General features: G+C 54.8%; 3 protein-coding genes across 3 annotated transcripts; 2 read left to right on the forward strand and 1 right to left on the reverse strand.

Moving 5' to 3' along the window:
• The first annotated feature begins 558 nt into the window (after positions 1-558).
• Positions 559-3,090, forward strand: LTA (lymphotoxin alpha). Its single transcript, XM_084753390.1, has 5 exons — positions 559-598; positions 980-1,139; positions 1,580-1,684; positions 1,784-1,883; positions 2,080-3,090. Exons 3-5 carry the CDS (start codon positions 1,589-1,591, stop codon positions 2,490-2,492), a joined length of 609 nt encoding a protein of 202 aa, XP_084609516.1. The 5' UTR covers positions 559-598; positions 980-1,139; positions 1,580-1,588; the 3' UTR covers positions 2,493-3,090.
• A 1,252-nt stretch (positions 3,091-4,342) lies between these two features.
• TNF (tumor necrosis factor) lies at positions 4,343-6,227 on the forward strand. Its single transcript, XM_084752227.1, has 4 exons — positions 4,343-4,695; positions 5,181-5,235; positions 5,420-5,467; positions 5,728-6,227. Exons 1-4 carry the CDS (start codon positions 4,510-4,512, stop codon positions 6,144-6,146), a joined length of 708 nt encoding a protein of 235 aa, XP_084608353.1. The 5' UTR covers positions 4,343-4,509; the 3' UTR covers positions 6,147-6,227.
• Positions 6,228-10,311: 4,084 nt separating this feature from the next.
• On the reverse strand, positions 10,312-12,163 carry LTB (lymphotoxin beta). Its single transcript, XM_084753783.1, has 3 exons — positions 11,954-12,163; positions 11,143-11,455; positions 10,312-10,857 (listed from the first exon to the last, which is right to left on the reverse strand). Exons 1-3 carry the CDS (start codon positions 12,113-12,115, stop codon positions 10,415-10,417), a joined length of 918 nt encoding a protein of 305 aa, XP_084609909.1. The 5' UTR covers positions 12,116-12,163; the 3' UTR covers positions 10,312-10,414.
• Between the last annotated feature and the right edge of the window lie 4,687 nt (positions 12,164-16,850).

Genomic DNA, 16,850 nt, shown 5'->3' on the forward strand with positions numbered 1-16,850 from the left:
GGTTCTAAGCAGCCCCCCATCGCCATCCAGACTTGGACAGTCTAGAGCAGTGGGTCTCAACCTTCCTAATGCTGTGAGCCCGTAATACACTTCTCATGTTGTAGCATCCCCCCAAACATAAAGTTGTTTTCATTGCTACTTTTTGTTTGTTTGTTTCTCTGTGTAGCCTTGGCTGTCCTGGTCTCACTTTGTAGACCAGGGTGGCCTCGAACTCACAGCGACCCACCTGCCTCTGTCTCCCAAGTGCTGGGATTAAAGGCATGCGCCACCACACCTGGCCTCATTTTTTACTTTATGACAGTAATTTTGCTGCTGTTCTGAATTGTGATGTAAATATTTTTGAAGATACAGGTTTGCCAAAAGGGGTCAGGACCTACAGGTGGAGACCTGCTTCTTTAGAGGGTGAGGGCATACAGTTAAGATAGTCACACACCAGGATCCCCCAGATGGGCACTGAGCGGGGGGGTGGGGGGGCAGGGGGGGGTTGCTCGGTAATGGAACTCCTTGCCATGAAACTGGAAGATGACCAGAGATTACATATACTGGAACAAATATGACTTGAACCCCCAAAGACAAGAGAGGAAATGACCCTGAAAGGGTGAGGGTCAGTTGTGGGATACTTGTCTAGCATGCATGAGACCCTGGGTTCAAACCTGAAAAAAAAAAAAAACTCAAAGTGCCACATGTGGCTAGAGAGCCCTCCAGATGTGACCAAGGGGGCATAGAGAGGGAAATGTGCAGAGACGTCTGTGAGCAGCCAAGGGTGCAGAAGTGTTATACAGCGTAGCTCTTCAGGGAACCAGGTTTCCAGTCACAGCCCGCTGTGCCCCCTCGGTCTCCACGAACTGCCTGTGCCTTCTCTGGAACTCCTAGGCCTGGCCCTGCTCCCTCGCAGCCTCTGCAGCCCACAGTTCCCCTGACCCGACTCCCTTTCCCAGAACTCAGCTCTCTGAGCCCCTAGCCTGCGGTTCGCTCCTAGGCCTCAGCCTTTCCTGCCTTCGACTCAAACAGCAGCATCTTCTAAGCCCTGGGGGCTTCCCCAGGCCCCAGCCCCGACCTAGAACCCGCCCGCTGCCTGCCACACTGCCGCTTCCTCTATAAAGGACCCAAGCGCCAGCGCCCAGGACCCCGCACAGCAGGTGAGCCTCTCCTGCCCTGTCTTCTGGGGCATACCCTGGTGACTGGCAACCCTCAGGACCCTGCCTCTTCACTGGGGGGGGGGGGGCACGGCCCTTCCTGTGCAACCTGCCTGGATCCCTAGCCTTACTGGGTCTGGTCCTTGTGGCTTTGGTAGTTGGTCTGTTCCTGTGGTGTCTAACTCGGTCATCTGTCAGTCTCTCTCTCTCTCTCTCTCTCTCTCTCTGCTCCTGTCATCCGCTCGCTGTCTGGCTCCACCGTAAGTTTGTCCTCTTCCAGTCTCTCTCCCCAACCCCTGCTCACTTCAGGGTTTTCCTGCCTGTGTCTTCTCCCCTTCTCTGTCTGTCTCTCTGGGTGGCTGTCTCAGCCGGGGAGGTAAGGTCTGTCTTCCGCTGTGCGCCCCGCCTCCCCCTGTGCACACCCTGCCTCTGTCTCTCTGCAGGTCCTCTCCATGACACCTCTTGGACGGCTCTACCTCTTGAGGGTGCTTAGCGCCCCGCCTGCCTTCCTGCTGGGGCTGCTGTTGGCCTTGCCTCTAGGGACCCAGGTGAGGCGGCAATGGCAACAGATGGGGGTGCTGCTGCTGGGATGGCCTGGCCTGGCCAACTCAGAGCCCTAAAACCCTCTCAACTCTCTTCTCCCCTAGGGACTCTCTGGTGTTCGCTTCTCCGCTGTCAGGGGAGCTCATCACCCCCTCCAGAAGCATTCCACCCATGGCATTTTGAAGCCTGCTGCTCACCTTGTTGGTAAATGTCTACCTTCCGAGGTCCAGTCCCCCCAGGGGCACAAGTGATCTTCCTATCTCCCCACAACAACTTATCTAACCCCTAAAGACAGGCACCCTCCCCCCATCTCCCCACCAAGCACCCCAGCTGCCCAGTGCCTGTCTCCCAGGCATGGAGACCACTGACCTCCACCTCTGATTTTTTTTTTTTTCTCTAGGATACCCCAGCAAGCAGAACTCACTGCTCTGGAGAGCGAACACAGATCGGGCCTTTCTCCAACACGGCTTCTCTCTGAACAACAGCTCCCTCCTGGTCCCCACCAGCGGCCTCTACTTCGTCTACTCCCAGGTGGTTTTCTCTGGGGAAAGCTGCTGCCCCAAGGCCACGCCTACTCCCATCTACCTGGCGCACGAGGTCCAGCTGTTTTCCGCCCAGTACCCCTTTCACGTGCCTCTCCTCAGCGCACAGAAGTCCGTCTATCCGGGGCTACGAGGACCGTGGGTGCACTCGATGTACCAGGGGGCCGTGTTCCTGCTCAGCAAGGGGGACCAGCTGTCCACCCACACGGATGGCGCCTCCCATCTACACTTCAGCCCCAGCAGTGTATTCTTCGGAGCGTTTGCTCTGTAGAATCTAGAGGAAACCCAGGCATTGGTTTCCGGGTCTCCATTCTGACCACGTTAGCTGTCGCAGCCTCTCCTTTGCCCAGCCCCACAGCCTCGAGCCTTCCCCCTCCCAAATCGCCTGGATCTTGCAGGGAGGGAATCCGAGGGACTCCTGGGGAACCACATCTCCCTGGGGGCCGCTCCAGATGCTCTCAGCTGAGGATTGGAACCTGCCTAGAAGTTCCTGCACACAGCAGGGTCTCTGTGGGTCCAGGTGGGGCAGAGCCCTGGGTGCGAAGGAGGGACAGGTGTGGAGAGGAGGCTGCAGACCGGGGGGAAAGGAGACTATTTATGAAGAGAAAGCTTAAGTTATTTATTTATGGAGACTAGCAGGATGGGAGACGTGGAAAGGCGGGAGGTGACAACTAGGTCTCAGACACAGAGACTGAGGCGGCATCGGGACAGGACTCAGCTAAGAGACAGAGGGAGAGAGAAGCAGGTGTGAGTGACGAGGGGGTCTGGAAGAAAGCACGTGGCTCTAACAGCCAGCCGCTGCTTGGCCAGACACCCACAGGGAGCCTCTGCACCAGCAACGAAACCCAATAAACCTCTTTTCTCTGAAATTCCGTCTGCTTGTGTCTGTCTGGGATTGGGGGAGACCCCTTCTGGTCTCTTTAAAGAGTGGTGGCGCACGCCTTTAATGCCAGCAGAGGCAGGCGGTGCTCTGTGAGTTCGAGGCCAGCCTGGTCTACAAAGTGAGTCCAGGACAGCCAGGGCTACACAGAGAGACCCCGTCTCGGAAAACCAAGAAACAACAACAGCAAAAGAGTGGAGCAGGGGTTGTGGGCAGAGCAAGGACATGCGAAGGAGCCGCAGCTCCCCTCCGGTGGACTCGTGGGCTGTCAGGCAGTGCTGGAGAAGACCCAGAGGATTAGCTAGGCGTGTGGGGAGGTTGGAGGAAGTTCTGGGGAGAACGTGCAGGCCTGAGGGGTGCGGTGTGAAGGAGGGAACCCCTGGAAGATGAGGAGACATAAGGGTTGGCAGGAGCCCTGGACGCACAGGTGCGGGACATGGGTGCCTGAGGCCACAGGGCCACACATCTAGACCATAAGGCAGAGGCTTTGCAAAAAGAAAAAGAAAAAAAAAATCCCTTGGAAGCCGAGACTGAAAGCAGCAACGTGATCAGAATGAAAGGAGGAAGAAGGCTGCCCCGGTGGGGGCTGTGGATTCCCGGGAGGCTGAGGCTGTTCCCTCGGGGGCTGCCCCGTCCTGGTCCCCCATACACCCACCAGCCCTCCCAAAGCCCAGGCTGCTCTGTGTTCGCCCGCTTCCTCCAAGAACCCAGACAGAACGCCTCCATCCTCACTATCATGCACCCACCCCACCCCCACCCCAGCCCCTGCTTTCGGAAGCACCTCGAAAGCCAAGTTCTACCCCATGGAAGTCCCATTTAGAAGTCAAAGGGAAATAGACGCAAACATGGTATCTTTGCAAAGAAACAGTTATTAGCATTGGAGTAGAGAGAGGAAATAAACGGGTTTCCGTTCCCAGGGTCCTGCATCTCACACACACACACACACACACACACACACACACACACACACACACTGATTGGCCCAAGATTGCCACAGAATCCTGGTGTGGACGGGGAGGAGATTCCTTGATGCCTGGGTGTCCCCAACTTTCCAAACCTCTGCCCCCAGGAAGGAGAAGAAACCGAGACTGAAGGTGTAAGGCCACCACGCTTCCTCCATATGAGATCACGGTTTCTCCACCAAGGAAGTTTTCCGAGGGTTGAACAAGAGCCTTTCCCCGCCCTCTCGCCCAGCGCAAGGGCTATAAAGGCAGCTGCCTGCACACCCAGCCAGCAGAAGCTCCCTCAGCGAGGAGGTCACAGGGGACCAGCCATCAGGGAGAGCAGCCACTCCAGACCGCCCTGGAAACAGCTCCTAGAAAAGCCAGCAGCCAGTCAGGCAGGTTCTGATCCTCTCATACGCTGACACCTGACACGAGGCTCCGCATCTCCCTCTGGAAAGGACACCATGAGCACTGAAAGCATGATCCGAGACGTGGAGCTGGCCGAGGAAGCACTCCCCCAAAAGGCGGGGAGCCCCCAGAACTCCAGGCGGTGCCTCTGTCTCAGCCTCTTCTCCTTCCTGCTTGTGGCAGGAGCCACCGCCCTCTTCTGTCTACTGAACTTCGGGGTGATCGGCCCCCAAAGGGAAGAGGTGAGTGCCCGGGCAGCAGAGGCAGGGTGAGGGAAAGAGGTGGGCCGTGGGCAGAAGTAATGCGGAGGAGAGTGGGGAGGGAGAGAGGAGACAGGAGGGGGCATCTTGGCCCTGTGCAGCCGGCTCTCTGAACACCCGTCAGCGGCTGCGTGGAGGAATGAATGGACAAGCGTGGACACATATGTGGAGGGATGTGGAGAGATGTGGCCAGAAGGAGAGGGAAGACGCAAGAGATAATAAAAACGTGAGCCAGAGATGAGGGAGGTGTGAGCGATAAGGAGACAGATGAGGGGAGATAAAGTGAGATCAGGAACAAAAGACGCCATAGAGAGAGGCCACTTGGCTGGATGAACGAAAGAAAAAAAAAAGGATGAATGAAGAAGAAAAAGAACCGGGCATGGGGGCAGAAAGAGGGAACTGGGGAGGGGAGGTTCCTCCTTCGCCGGTGGCTCCTTGGGTACTAACCTCCCTCTTTGCCCACACAGAAGTTCCCAAATGGCCTCCCAATCATCGGCTCCATGGCCCAGGCCCTCACACTCAGTAAGTGCACCCAAGCTTTTCTCTTAACTTAGCATGGGGGGAGGGGCAGTTAGACCCAGGGTGGAAGCTGTGGGGGGAACTTAAAGCTTTGGTTTGGGAGGAAAAGGGAACTGGGGTCCCAGTGCACGGACACTTGCTAGGAAGTCTGAGGGTCTCATCTTTGCCTTCCGTCTTTCCCCTTCAGGGTCATCTTCTCAAAATTCCAGTGACAAGCCTGTAGCCCACGTTGTAGGTAAGAACTCCCCACACATGTGTCTTGGGGACCGAAGGGACGGGATTTGGGGGTTGAGTCAGGCTGAGAGTAGACAAAGCTTGGAGACGGCTTGTGAAAGGGTCAAAGAGACGCCATTCAAAAGCAAGGTGTCAGTAGGGGTGCTCAGGACCTCACAGCCTACAGGACGCAGGAGGACAGATGGTGCAGGAAGTGAGGTGTGGGGGAACCTCAGGTCCAGGATGTGGACTGCGAACTGACTCAACTCTTCCCTCCCTCAGCAAACCACCAAGTGGAGGAGCAGCTGGAGTGGCTGAGCCGGCGTGCCAACGCCCTCCTGGCCAACGGCATGGACCTCAAAGACAACCAGCTCGTGGTGCCGTCGGACGGCCTGTACCTCGTCTACTCTCAGGTCCTCTTCAAGGGACAAGGCTGCCCCAACTACGTCCTCCTCACCCACACCGTCAGCCGCTTTGCTGTGTCATACGAGGACAAAGTCAACCTCCTCTCTGCCATCAAGAGCCCCTGCCCCAAGGACACCCCTGAGGGGGCTGAGCTGAAGCCGTGGTACGAGCCCATCTACCTCGGAGGGGTCTTCCAGCTGGAGAAGGGCGACCGGCTCAGCGCCGAGGTCAATCTGCCCAAGTACTTAGACTTTGCCGAATCCGGGCAGGTCTACTTCGGTGTCATCGCTCTGTGAAGCGCATGGTGCCCACCCTTTCTCTACCCAGCCCCTACCCTGACCTTTTCATTCTCCACTCCTCAGAGGCCCCCCCACCCCGCCCCCCACCCCAGCTCCTCGTAACTTAAAAAGGGAACTGTGGCTCAGGGTCAGACTTTGAGCTCAGGATGCCCGACAACTATAACACTTAGAAAGAGAAGACGCAGGCATAGTGGCCTCGGTTGTGGGGTTCTGCAAAGTGTGGGTCGGGCTGCCTCCGGCTCAGAACTCCGCTGGGGAAGATCTCAGGCCGTCCTGACCTCACAGGTGTTTCCAGACTCCCCAGCCTTCCTCACAGAGCCAGCCCCCCCTCTATTTATATTTGCACTTATGATTATTTATTTATTATTTATTACTTATTTATTTGCTTATGTATGTATTTATTTGGAAGGCCTGGGTGTCCTGGAGGGCCCAATGTTGGGAGCTGTCTTGAAACGGCCATGTTTTCTGTGAAAACAGTTGAACTATCAGCTTTTCCCACCTGGGCTCCCTGCCTCGCTGCCTTCTTTTTGCTTATGTTTAAAACACAATATTTATCTAACCCAGTTGTCTTAATAATGCTGATTTGGTGACCAGGCTGTCACTACATCACTGAACCTCTGCTCCCCACGGGAGCCGTGACTGTAATCGCCCTACGGGTCAGTGCGGAAAAATAAAGATTGCTTGGAAAGGAAACGTGATTTCTGTTCTTGGTGTGCACCTGTGTCTCTCTGGAGATGGGAAACCAGCCCTAGCATCTTCCCTCCAGAAGCCTAAGGTCTTTGGGTCCCTTGGGCTATTAGGACTCCATGGAATGAAAGACAGCCAACATCCCCACCTCTCTCCCCCGGAAAGAGGAGTCTAAACCTAATTACCTTTGCCTCTGGGCGTGGGGATTTCCCACTCTGGGAATTCCAAATACCTGCTGGGAAAGTACTGCAGCTCTTTCCGGCTGTTGTGGCTCCATGGAGCTGGGGAGGAGCCACATTCTCAGGTACCTGAATCACAGCCAAGGAAGAGCCCCAGAGCCTCAGGTGTCTGGGCTCCCAACACTAACTGTGCATCCTGAATTATTTACCCTCCCTCTGAACAGACAAAGCGGGCAGTCTATAGAGATCCAACCTCCGTCTGCGCAGTCTATAGGGATCCAACCTCCGTCTGCGCAGTCTATAGGGATCCAACCTCCGTCTGTGCAGTCTATAGGGATCCAACCTCTGTCTGTGCAGTCTATAGGGATCCAACCTCTGTCTGTGCAGTCTATAGGGATCCAACTTCTGTCTGTGCAGTCTATAGAGATCCAACCTCCGTCTGCGCAGTCTATAGAGATCCAACCTCCGTCTGCGCAGTCTATAGGGATCCAACCTCCGTCTGTGCAGTCTATAGGGATCCAACCTCCGTCTGTGCAGTCTATAGGGATCCAACCTCTGTCTGTGCAGTCTATAGGGATCCAACCTCTGTCTGTGCAGTCTATAGGGATCCAACTTCTGTCTGTGCAGTCTATAGGGACCTAACCTCCATCTGTGCAGTCTATAGGGATCCAACCTCCGTCTGTGCAGTCTATAGGGATCTATCCTCCGTCTGCGCAGTCTATAGGGATCCAACCTCCGTCTGTGCAGTCTATAGGGATCTACCTCCGTCTGTGCAGTCTATAGGGACCTAACCTCCATCTGCGCAGTCTATAGGGATCCAACCTCCGTCTGTGCAGTCTATAGGGATCCAATCCCCATCTGCGCAGTCTATAGGGATCTACCTCCGTCTGTGCAGTCTATAGGGACCTAACCTCCATCTGCGCAGTCTATAGGGATCTAACCTCCGTCTGCGCAGTCTATAGGGATCCAACCTCCGTCTGTGCAGTCTATAGGGATCTAACCTCCATCTGCGCTCACTCAGTTCCATGCTGGACATGGCAGGCTCTACCAGCTCTGCCTCCCAGCCACCAGCTGCCTTTTCTTCCCATCCTCTGAGGATGAGAGACACAGGGCTGAAAGTGTGGCTCCAGAGAGTGGGGGTGGGGTGGGGTGGGTGAGTGAGGTAGGGGTAGGGGATGCTTACCCTCAGTTTCACCAATGTTTTTGACAAATGCTGACTGTGTGAGGTGGGTGGATTAGAAAGAGAAAACACCATGTTTAAATACTTTTTAAAAAAAATACTGAATCATACATTCAGAGCCTTTGATTGGACCCCAACACCAATAATAATAATAATTATTATTATTATTATTGTTGTTGTTGTTGTTGTTCAATAGTACTTGCTGGAGCGTGTACAGCCAACTTTAGTCAGAATTAGTTATTGGTGCAGAGACTTGTTATGCAGTGAGAGCAAGCAGGTCTTAAGAGCCAGAGCACTGGGCGTTGGGGGATGGCAAATGACTAAGAGGAAAGAAAAATCAGGGGTAGGGGGACTCTGTCTAAACAGATCAGACATGACGCCTGTTGAGACAGGCCAGGTGAGCAGACATCACCTCAGGGGCCGGAGGATGACTGAGGGCAACGTGCTGTGGGCGAGGGAGCGTGCTAAACCGATTTAGTGGGGTTTTCACTCCAACTAGATCTTACAAGAAGGCCATGACTATGTGTAGAAGTCTCACTAGAGTTTAGCCAAAGTTGGTCGCCCCCTCACCACCCCTGTTCAGGCTGCTGTTCAGGCAGAGGCAGTCAAAGGCATCTCAAGAGCAGGTGCGCAGCCACGCCTTTAAATGCGGGCGCTTGCGAGGCAGGAGCAGGTGACCTTAGACAGTTTCAAGGCCAGGCCAGTGTGGTCAACATAGAGGGTTCCAGGCCAGCCAGGGCTACATAGCGAGACTCTATCTCAAAACAAAGCAAAACAAACAAAAAATCTTTTGAGCCGGGGCTTAGTGATGCACACCTGTAATCCCAGCACTCGGGAGGCAGAGGCAGGCAGATTTCTGTAAATTCGAGGCCAACCTGGTCTACAAAGCGAGTCCAGGCCAGCCAAGGCCACACAGAGAAACTCTGTCTTGAGGCGGAAATAAAGAAGAAAGAAGAAAGAAAGAAAATGGAATTAGAAGTGGAACCCCAGAGAGTGGCAGCCCTAACATATGGTTGGGTCTTCCTTCACCCCAGCAGCCAGAAAGGGGAAAATCAACCACGTGGTATGTTCCAGGACGTGGGGTGACCTAGATAGAGCCTTGGGTTCCCCTCGGCCTCCTGAAGCCATGGCGTGGGGGGACTGCTGTTCCTCATCTCAGGGGCCTCCCACTTGCCCAGCTTTGCGGAGGGGGTGCCATAAGTGTGAGCAAAGGTGAGGACTTTCCATTTCCAGAACGGACCCCAGGGCATGGGTTTCCTCCCGCCCTCTCCCTCCTTCTACACTTTCAGAAGTTTGCTTTTTTTCTTTAGTCCGCCCCCTTAACATGCCAGGGACTGACCTGACACCCCTTAAAGGCGCCCCCAGATCCTCCATGATCTCTGAGTTTTGAGGTCAGCCTGGTCTACAGAGCGAGTTCCAGGTGAGCCAGGACTTTATATGAGACCCTGCCTAGAAAGAAAAAAAAAAAAAAAAGAAAAGAAAGAAAGAAAGAAAGAAAGAAAAAGAAAAAGCTGCTAGCTGTCAGGCAGCGGCAGCGGGGAGCCACTGGGCCCATGGTGCTCTTTTGCTCAGCCTTTGCGGGGTTTTCTCTCTGGGGACGAATACTCTCTACTTTCCTCTGTGCTGGTTCCCCTCACAGTGGGGCAGAAGCCAGGAGGAAAAGTGCATGCGAGGGGGTCTTGCGGGGACCAGGTCTTTGCTACTTTGCAGGTTCTTCTTTTTCGCACCCTTTATGCCTCCCCCAGTTTCACCCCCTAACACTAGATAGGAGAGAAACAAGGATGGGGGTGGGGAAGGAATTTAGGAAATTCCCTGAATCTAGTTTCTTTCCTTTTGACCACGACTACTAACAAACCGCAACCGGCCTCCCGCCAATCAGGATGCCGAGAGACGAGACCTGTCAGGGTTTAACTGCTCCACCTGGGCCCCTGGCGTTAGAGCCAGGGACTAGGTGCAACAGGTGTCCACAGTTCAAAGCTGGGTCATCCCCCACCTGCACGCTACCCAGAATCAAATACCACGCCCTCATTTCCGTGAAGACACCAGCACAGGCCAGCATAGTTTAAATTCTTTATTTTCAAAAATCCATGCCCTACATCACCCCCTCTTCCTCCCCCTCCCCCGTCCCCGACCACGGGGTCCCAGGCTTCCCGACTCTCCGGACATCACGATCCACACATTCGCACCGCCAGTCGATCCTCCAAGGGTGCAGAGGGCTGTCACCCCACCATCACCGCCCCGAAGAAGGTCTTCCCTCTCCTGTAGTCCACCATGTCGGGGTGACTGATGTTGACGTACACCCTCTCGCCGCTCCGGAGCTGCACCAGACCGCCGAACCCCACGCTCGTGTACCACAAAGGCCCGTACCCGATGCGGTCCACGACAGGGGCCACGGTCTCCGCGCCCTCCAGCAGCAGCTCGGGGGAGCCCCGCCCGTAGGCGCCCCCCGCGCGGTACAGCGCGCTGCGCAGCGTAAGCGTGTGAGCGCGGCCTCCGCCGGAAGGGGGCGCCCTGCCCCGGTACCCGACGTGGCAGTAGAGGTAGTAGACGCCGTCCTGCGGCAGCGACAGCCCGTGGGTACCGGAGAACTGCGCGCCGCTCCGCAGAAACGCTTCCTCCTGGCTCGCCTCCCAGCCCAGCCCCTGCCCGGTCCTCCAAGAGCCTGCAGAGAGGGACCCTGGATGAGCGGGACCCGGAGAGGAGGGGCGGGGTCTTTCTCTGTGGTACTCAGCTGGAAGGGGCAGGGATAACGATGCTACGATGCTACCTCCCGAGGGTACTAGGGTAGCCAGATCCCAGCGGGTCATAACTAGGGGGCACTTGGAAATGTGGGCGCTTCGGGGGTGCAGGGAGTTGGGAAAGTGCCAGCAGTGTCATGGCTGAGCCAGAGGACCCTCACTCACGGTCGGGGTACATAGCTGGCGCTCTTCACGTCTCCCATGCTTACCTATGAGGTGGGCAGCCGGAAGTTCGGGGCTGAGATCCGTTTCTGGTTCCCCTTTTGGCAGCTGTTGGACCCCTAGATCTGGTGTAGAATCCACAGCTGGAGACAGGGTGGTCACCCACGCAGATGCCTCCTGAGAGGGCCGTGTGACAGGGCCCTGGGAGGGGGAGCCTCGATTCCTGGAAGAGGATATCTGGGGGTGCAGACGGGGGTCAGCAGTCTCTGAGAGGCTGGAGGCAGAGGGCAGGAGGCAGGATGGTTTGTTGTCGTCCACTCTTTTCTGAGCCTGTGCTCCTGAGCCAGTGATCTTCTCAACCTGGAAAGGTAGGGTCACAATGCCCAGAGTTCAGATTCGGCCAATGGCTACTCCATCCCTCCAGCCAAAGAGCCCAGCCAGCCCTAAGGCTGGGTCCTGCTGCGGCACCATCCCTAGCGTGCATCTTGCTGTATGTGGACGGAAAGACCAGGCACGGGTATCAGGAAGAGACAGCAGCCAGGAAGAGCCTTGCAACATCAGCATAGGACTGTGTGGAGAGTGAGAAAGACAGACCAGACATTGCTTCTGGGGACTGCGGCCAGCTGAGCCAGGTAAACAAAAGCACAGCCATAGTGAATAAACACACAAGAAGGCGTGGTGGCGCCCGCCTTTAATCCCAGCACTCGGGAGGCAGCGGCAGGTGGATCGCTGTGAGTTCGAGGCCAGCCTGGTCTACAAAGTGAATCCAGGACAGAGAGAAACCCTGACTCAAAAAACAATAACAAAACAAAACCATATACAAGATGCAGCCCTCTGGCGCCCGTTGCAGCCACTCACCCGATGTCCCTGATCCTGGGGCACCAAGGCCAGCACAGCTAGGACAGTGATAGGCACTGCCAACAGCAGGGTCACCACGGAAGTAGCCCCTGCCACGGCCAGCAAGAGGCAGCCCCTCCCCTGGGGCCTCCCACCCAGGCCCTGCCGTCCCTGCGTCCCCATCCAGACTCTGAACTAGAACCGAGGCAGGGGCTTTCATATCTCAGGGGCCGGGCCACCCCCTCCCTGAAGACCCACACACCTGCCGGGGACTTTCCGAGCACCCTCGCTGCCCTCACCATGCTTCCTGTTTACCGGAGCCTGGGCCAGGGGTGGGTGGCTGGGTGCCTGGGTTCTCTGAACTGGGGAAGGAGACGGGGTAGAGAGAGGTTTTCAAGGTAAAGGCAAAGGGTGCCCAGAGAAGGAAGGTAACTTGAAGAAGGCCAGGCAGCAAGGCTTACAGACAGACAGACAGACAGACACACCACACACACACACACACACACACACACACACACACACACACACGGAGGCCAAGTAGTGCATCCCTGAGCTCCTCATATTGGCTGACTTTTTTTTTTTTTCCGAGACAGGGTCTCTCTGTGTAGCCTTGGCTGTCCTAGACTCACTTGGGTTTTTTGTTTTGGTTTGGTTTTTTGAGACAGGGTTTCTCTGTGTAGCCTTGACTATCCTGGACTCCCTTTGTAGACCAGGCTGGCCTCGAACTCACAGCGATCCACCTGCCTCTGCCTCCTGAGTGCTGGGATTAAGGTGTGGGCCACCATGCCCGGCCCTATATTGGCTGACTTCTTGCATTCCCAGTCCCTAAAACTACATGGGAAAGGCAGGATTAAGCCAGTCCACAGCTCTCTCTTGCTCTCTCTCTCTCTCTCTCTCTCTCTCTGAGGAAGGGCAAAGGTAATGACATCTCCCTCAATACAAAAGGCAGAGGCACACTTCACCTCACGGGATTTGCTTTAGCCTCGCCCATTAGGAAGCCTTAAATGTTTACAAATGAACAACAGGAGGAATGAATAAGCAATTCATTGAATTCAACGAACAGCAAGAACCAAATTAATGGAGGACGTGCCAGCTCATTGAAGCCTAGGGGGCAGTAGGTCCTAGGACGTTGGACCCAAGTCTCAGGTCCTCTCCCCTTCCTGATGGCCCCGGAGCCCCTGTGTCCACACATTGTGTTTGAGTAATAGCACCAACACTAACACTAATAGGGTGTAACTGACAGACAAACAGCATTGAGACTGTGCTGGCAAAGGACCTGCAGTCATTATTATAATATCCATTTAATCCCAACCAAAAAAGCCTTAAGAAGGAAGACACACCAAGGCACAGAGAGATTAAAAGGGTGTGGCTAGGGTAGGAGTGGAGTTCATTGAGAGAACACTTGGCCATTGAGTTCAATTTTTGTAAAAAGCAAAGCAGCACTAATTTAAGATTTGTACATTTTACTATATGTAAATTCTATCTTCCTGTGGCAAGAAAAAATGGGGAAACAAGTACTGAACTTGAGCAATTTGGAGGTAACAATGTAGTAATAATACTTATAACTTGGAAAGATACGAGAAGCAGCCTGGGGACAGGGCTATCTGGGGGAGCGGTCGCCAGCGTGCACAGGGGACAGGGCTATCTGGGGGAGCGGTCGCCAGCGTGCAGGGGCCCTGGCTGTGACCCCAGCGCTGAGTAAAGCGGGAGTGAGAGGCTCTGCAGGGCTGCGACCCCAGCAGGAAGGTCCTCCCTGAATACCTGGCAGGTGTGAGGCCAGGTCAGGGTACATAAGATCCTTGAGAAAGAAAGGAGACAGGAGGTGGTGGGAGGCAAAGGCGGGGTGGTCTCTGTGAGTTCGAGGCCAGCCTGGTCTGCAGAGCAAGTTCCAGGCCAGGCAGAGAAACAGAGAAATCCTGTGGCCTCCTACCCCCCTCAAAAGAAAAAAAAAAAAAAAAGAAAGAAAAGAAAGATAAAAAAGGAGATAGGTATGTGATTCAGGAAACAATGTTGCTTGTAGATCTAGGTCAGTGGTTCTCAGCCTTCCTTGCTGTGGCCCTCTAAACAGCTCCTCATTAATTGTTTTGTTGCTACTCCATAGCTACCGTTGAGAATCATAACGTAAGCATCCGATATGCTCCATGTCTGATCTGTGTTGGGGGTTGTGACACCACAGGTCGAGAACCAGAGATCCGGGTGATAAGAACATGTTTTGGGGGCCGGAAGAGGCAGCTCGGCAGTTAAGAGCCCTTGCAGCCATGCGGGGGGCCTGAGGTCAGTCGCCAGCACCCAGGTCAGGTGACTCACAACCGCCTGTGACTCCAGCTCCGGGGGATCCAGCGCTCTCTCTGGCTTCTGATGGCGAGAGCACTTGTGTTTGCATACATACGTGAACATAAACATAATTAAAAGTAATAAAAACAAATCTTTGTAGTAAGGTTCTTTCTGCTTCTCCAGATGTTTGAGCTTTGTACATGTACGGGTGCGTGTGAGTGCTTGCGTGTTTGTGCATGCTTCTGTGTGTGTGCACACGCGCACACGCAGTGTTTTGAGTGTGAGTGCATAGGTACTTCAGGTGCCGGTCCTGGCCCGGTTGTGGTCTTCTCTGAGCACTGCAGGCCCTCCCTGTGGCCCTCCAGGGAGTCCCCTTTCTCCAACCTCACCTCACAGTAGGAATACGGAATTTCAGAAGCATTTGCCCCTTTTTGTTTTGTTTTGTTTTGTTTTGTTGTTTCGAGACAGGGTCTCTCTGTGTAGCCCTGCCTGTCCTGGACTCACTCTGTAGACCAGGCTGGCCTCGAACTCACAGCGATCCACCTGCCGCTGCCTCCCGAGTGCTGGGATTAAAGGCGCGTGCTACCTCGCCCAGCTCACCACACCCATCTTTATGTGGATCTGGGGACTGACACTCACATCTTCACGATTGTGTGGCATCGGCTCTTTCCAACAGGGTCATCACCTCACCCAGTGTTTAAAATTAAAAAAAGATGTAATTACAAAATATAAAAAAGGAGGAAATCACTTGAATTGGATCCTATTCGTTCCCCAGGGGGAGCCCTGGGGGTGGGGGATGGGAAGGAAGTACCTACCATTAAGTTCCCAATTTTGGTCAACAAAACATGCGTAGGGCCCCCAGGCACCAGATTCACTCCTCCTCTAACCCCGACTTCAGCTACCAGCCTTCACTCTGCTCAAAGACCTGGGGTGCAGTCCCGTAGCACCCTTTCCCTGCCGGCAGGCACAGTGCCTCTGAGAGCCCCTCAACAGGTCATTATTACCCTGAGTTCTCTGCTGCCTCCTGTGTCCTCCCCGCAGCTTTGCTGGCACCAGCTTGCCACCCACTTCCTGTCCTGAATCTGTAAGCAGATCTAGCCCGGCTGCCTCTGACTCCCGAAGCCCTGCTGCACAGAGCTGCCACCCGGAGACGCCCCAGAGCGGCCTGGTGCCAGAGGTGCTGGGAGAACTCGCCTACACACGCATGCCAAGATCAAGAAAACCCTAAGCAGACTCCTCAGAAGGGCAATCTGGGGGATCCTGAGGGGAGGTCCCTTGAGGAGGTGGACTTTTATCTACCACTACAGGGTGAACTGGAAGGCTGGAACTGGGGGGCAACCACCCTGGCGATAGCTGGGAGTCTCGAGGAAAGATGTTGTAACACCATCGCCAACAGTCACACTTCCTCTCTTAGAGGCAGGGAGGCACAGAGGCAGGGGAGAGACTAAAACTGGGGTGGGGGGGCGCAGGTGGCTCTCAACAGTTGAACGTGTGTCCCCTCTGTAAACCACAGAGTCTGGGTAAGCTGGGAGCTGCCTGCCGACATCCTGGATGAGCGGGGTACCCACTGAGATAAAGGGAAGCAGGGGATGCATTTGGGGGTTGCTGTGCCCCAAGGAATCTTCTGTATTCAGATCCTCTGAGCACCCATGTCTGCATTTTCCAAAGACGTAAAAGAATCTGTAGTTGAAAGCGGTGACACGCCCCGTCATTCAATGAGGTAGGAAGATGGCCTGCCTGGGCTACATAGAAAAATCCTGCTAATAATGATAATTCATTAATAATAATAACAATCTGCTCTGATTCATCAAAGCTCCTCAGGGTCCCCCTCCATCAGTCACTGTCTCCCCTGCCCCCGCCCCCACTCACACAAAACCTTCCTCTTAAAACTAGGAGGCTCTTGGTTTTGACCGACCGTTGTCTGTGAGTCTAATTCTTGGGTAAAGTTCAGGGGCCTCGCTCTGCCCTCAAACAGGAACCAGCAGTTAAAGGGCAGGAAGTGCCCAAGGAGAAGTTACGGCCCCCAAACCAGTCTTAGTAGCCCACTTCTCCTCAGCAGCCAAATAAGGGCCATTTCCTGGAGAGGGCACCCTCCTCTCTGCTTTTCCAGTGGTCCCCTCACCTACTCCAGACCCTGGCTCCCGGGTCTTCATCAGCCCTCACCTCCTGTGTAGCGTTTCCAGCCTCCTCCAAGGCCCCCCACGCCCCCCCTAACAGCTTAGGGTAGGGGAAATGGGGGAGAGGTGGGGGGTACCAGCTAAACATCTTCTCTATTATCTGTGTCCCCCTTGGCTTGTTGTTGTTGTTGTTGTTTTCCAGACAGGGTTTCTCTGTATAATAGTCCTGGCTGTCCTGGACTCACTTTGTAGACCAGGCTAACCTCGAACTCACAGACATTCGCCTGCCTCTGCCTCTGCTGGGATTAAAGGCGTGCGCCACCATGCCCGACTCTCCCTTGGCTTTTTATTTGCTTTGTCTCACTTTGTAGCCCTGGCTGTCCTAGGGCTTTGTAGTCTGGGCTGACCTCGAACTCACAGACATCGCCTGTCTCTGTCACCAGGCCCAGCACTGGGCTTTCCTTGTTAAAAAGTCTTGGGCTCCTGGCCTGGGAAAGGGGCACTATAGCATGTTATGACAAACATAA

This window comes from Acomys minous (genome assembly GCF_964271855.1).
Source record: "Acomys minous genome assembly, chromosome: 13".
Classification (NCBI taxonomy): Eukaryota; Metazoa; Chordata; class Mammalia; order Rodentia; family Muridae; genus Acomys; species Acomys minous.

Excerpts from the sequence above, each read along its gene's own strand:
- TNF (XM_084752227.1), top strand. The coding sequence starts at position 4,510 with ATGAGCACTGAAAGCATGATCCGAGACGTGGAGCTGGCCGAGGAAGCA. Across the intron at positions 5,236-5,419 it reads GGCCCAGGCCCTCACACTCA|GGTCATCTTCTCAAAATTCC; the intron begins GTAAGTGCACCC and ends TTTCCCCTTCAG. Across the intron at positions 5,468-5,727 it reads GCCTGTAGCCCACGTTGTAG|CAAACCACCAAGTGGAGGAG; the intron begins GTAAGAACTCCC and ends TCCCTCCCTCAG.
- LTB (XM_084753783.1), bottom strand. The coding sequence starts at position 12,115 with ATGGGGACGCAGGGACGGCAGGGCCTGGGTGGGAGGCCCCAGGGGAGG. Across the intron at positions 11,456-11,953 it reads CCCAGGATCAGGGACATCGG|GTTGAGAAGATCACTGGCTC; the intron begins GTGAGTGGCTGC and ends CTACCTTTCCAG. Across the intron at positions 10,858-11,142 it reads TCCGGCTGCCCACCTCATAG|GCTCTTGGAGGACCGGGCAG; the intron begins GTAAGCATGGGA and ends CCCTCTCTGCAG.
- LTA (XM_084753390.1), top strand. The coding sequence starts at position 1,589 with ATGACACCTCTTGGACGGCTCTACCTCTTGAGGGTGCTTAGCGCCCCG. Across the intron at positions 1,685-1,783 it reads CCTTGCCTCTAGGGACCCAG|GGACTCTCTGGTGTTCGCTT; the intron begins GTGAGGCGGCAA and ends CTTCTCCCCTAG. Across the intron at positions 1,884-2,079 it reads GCCTGCTGCTCACCTTGTTG|GATACCCCAGCAAGCAGAAC; the intron begins GTAAATGTCTAC and ends TTTTTTCTCTAG.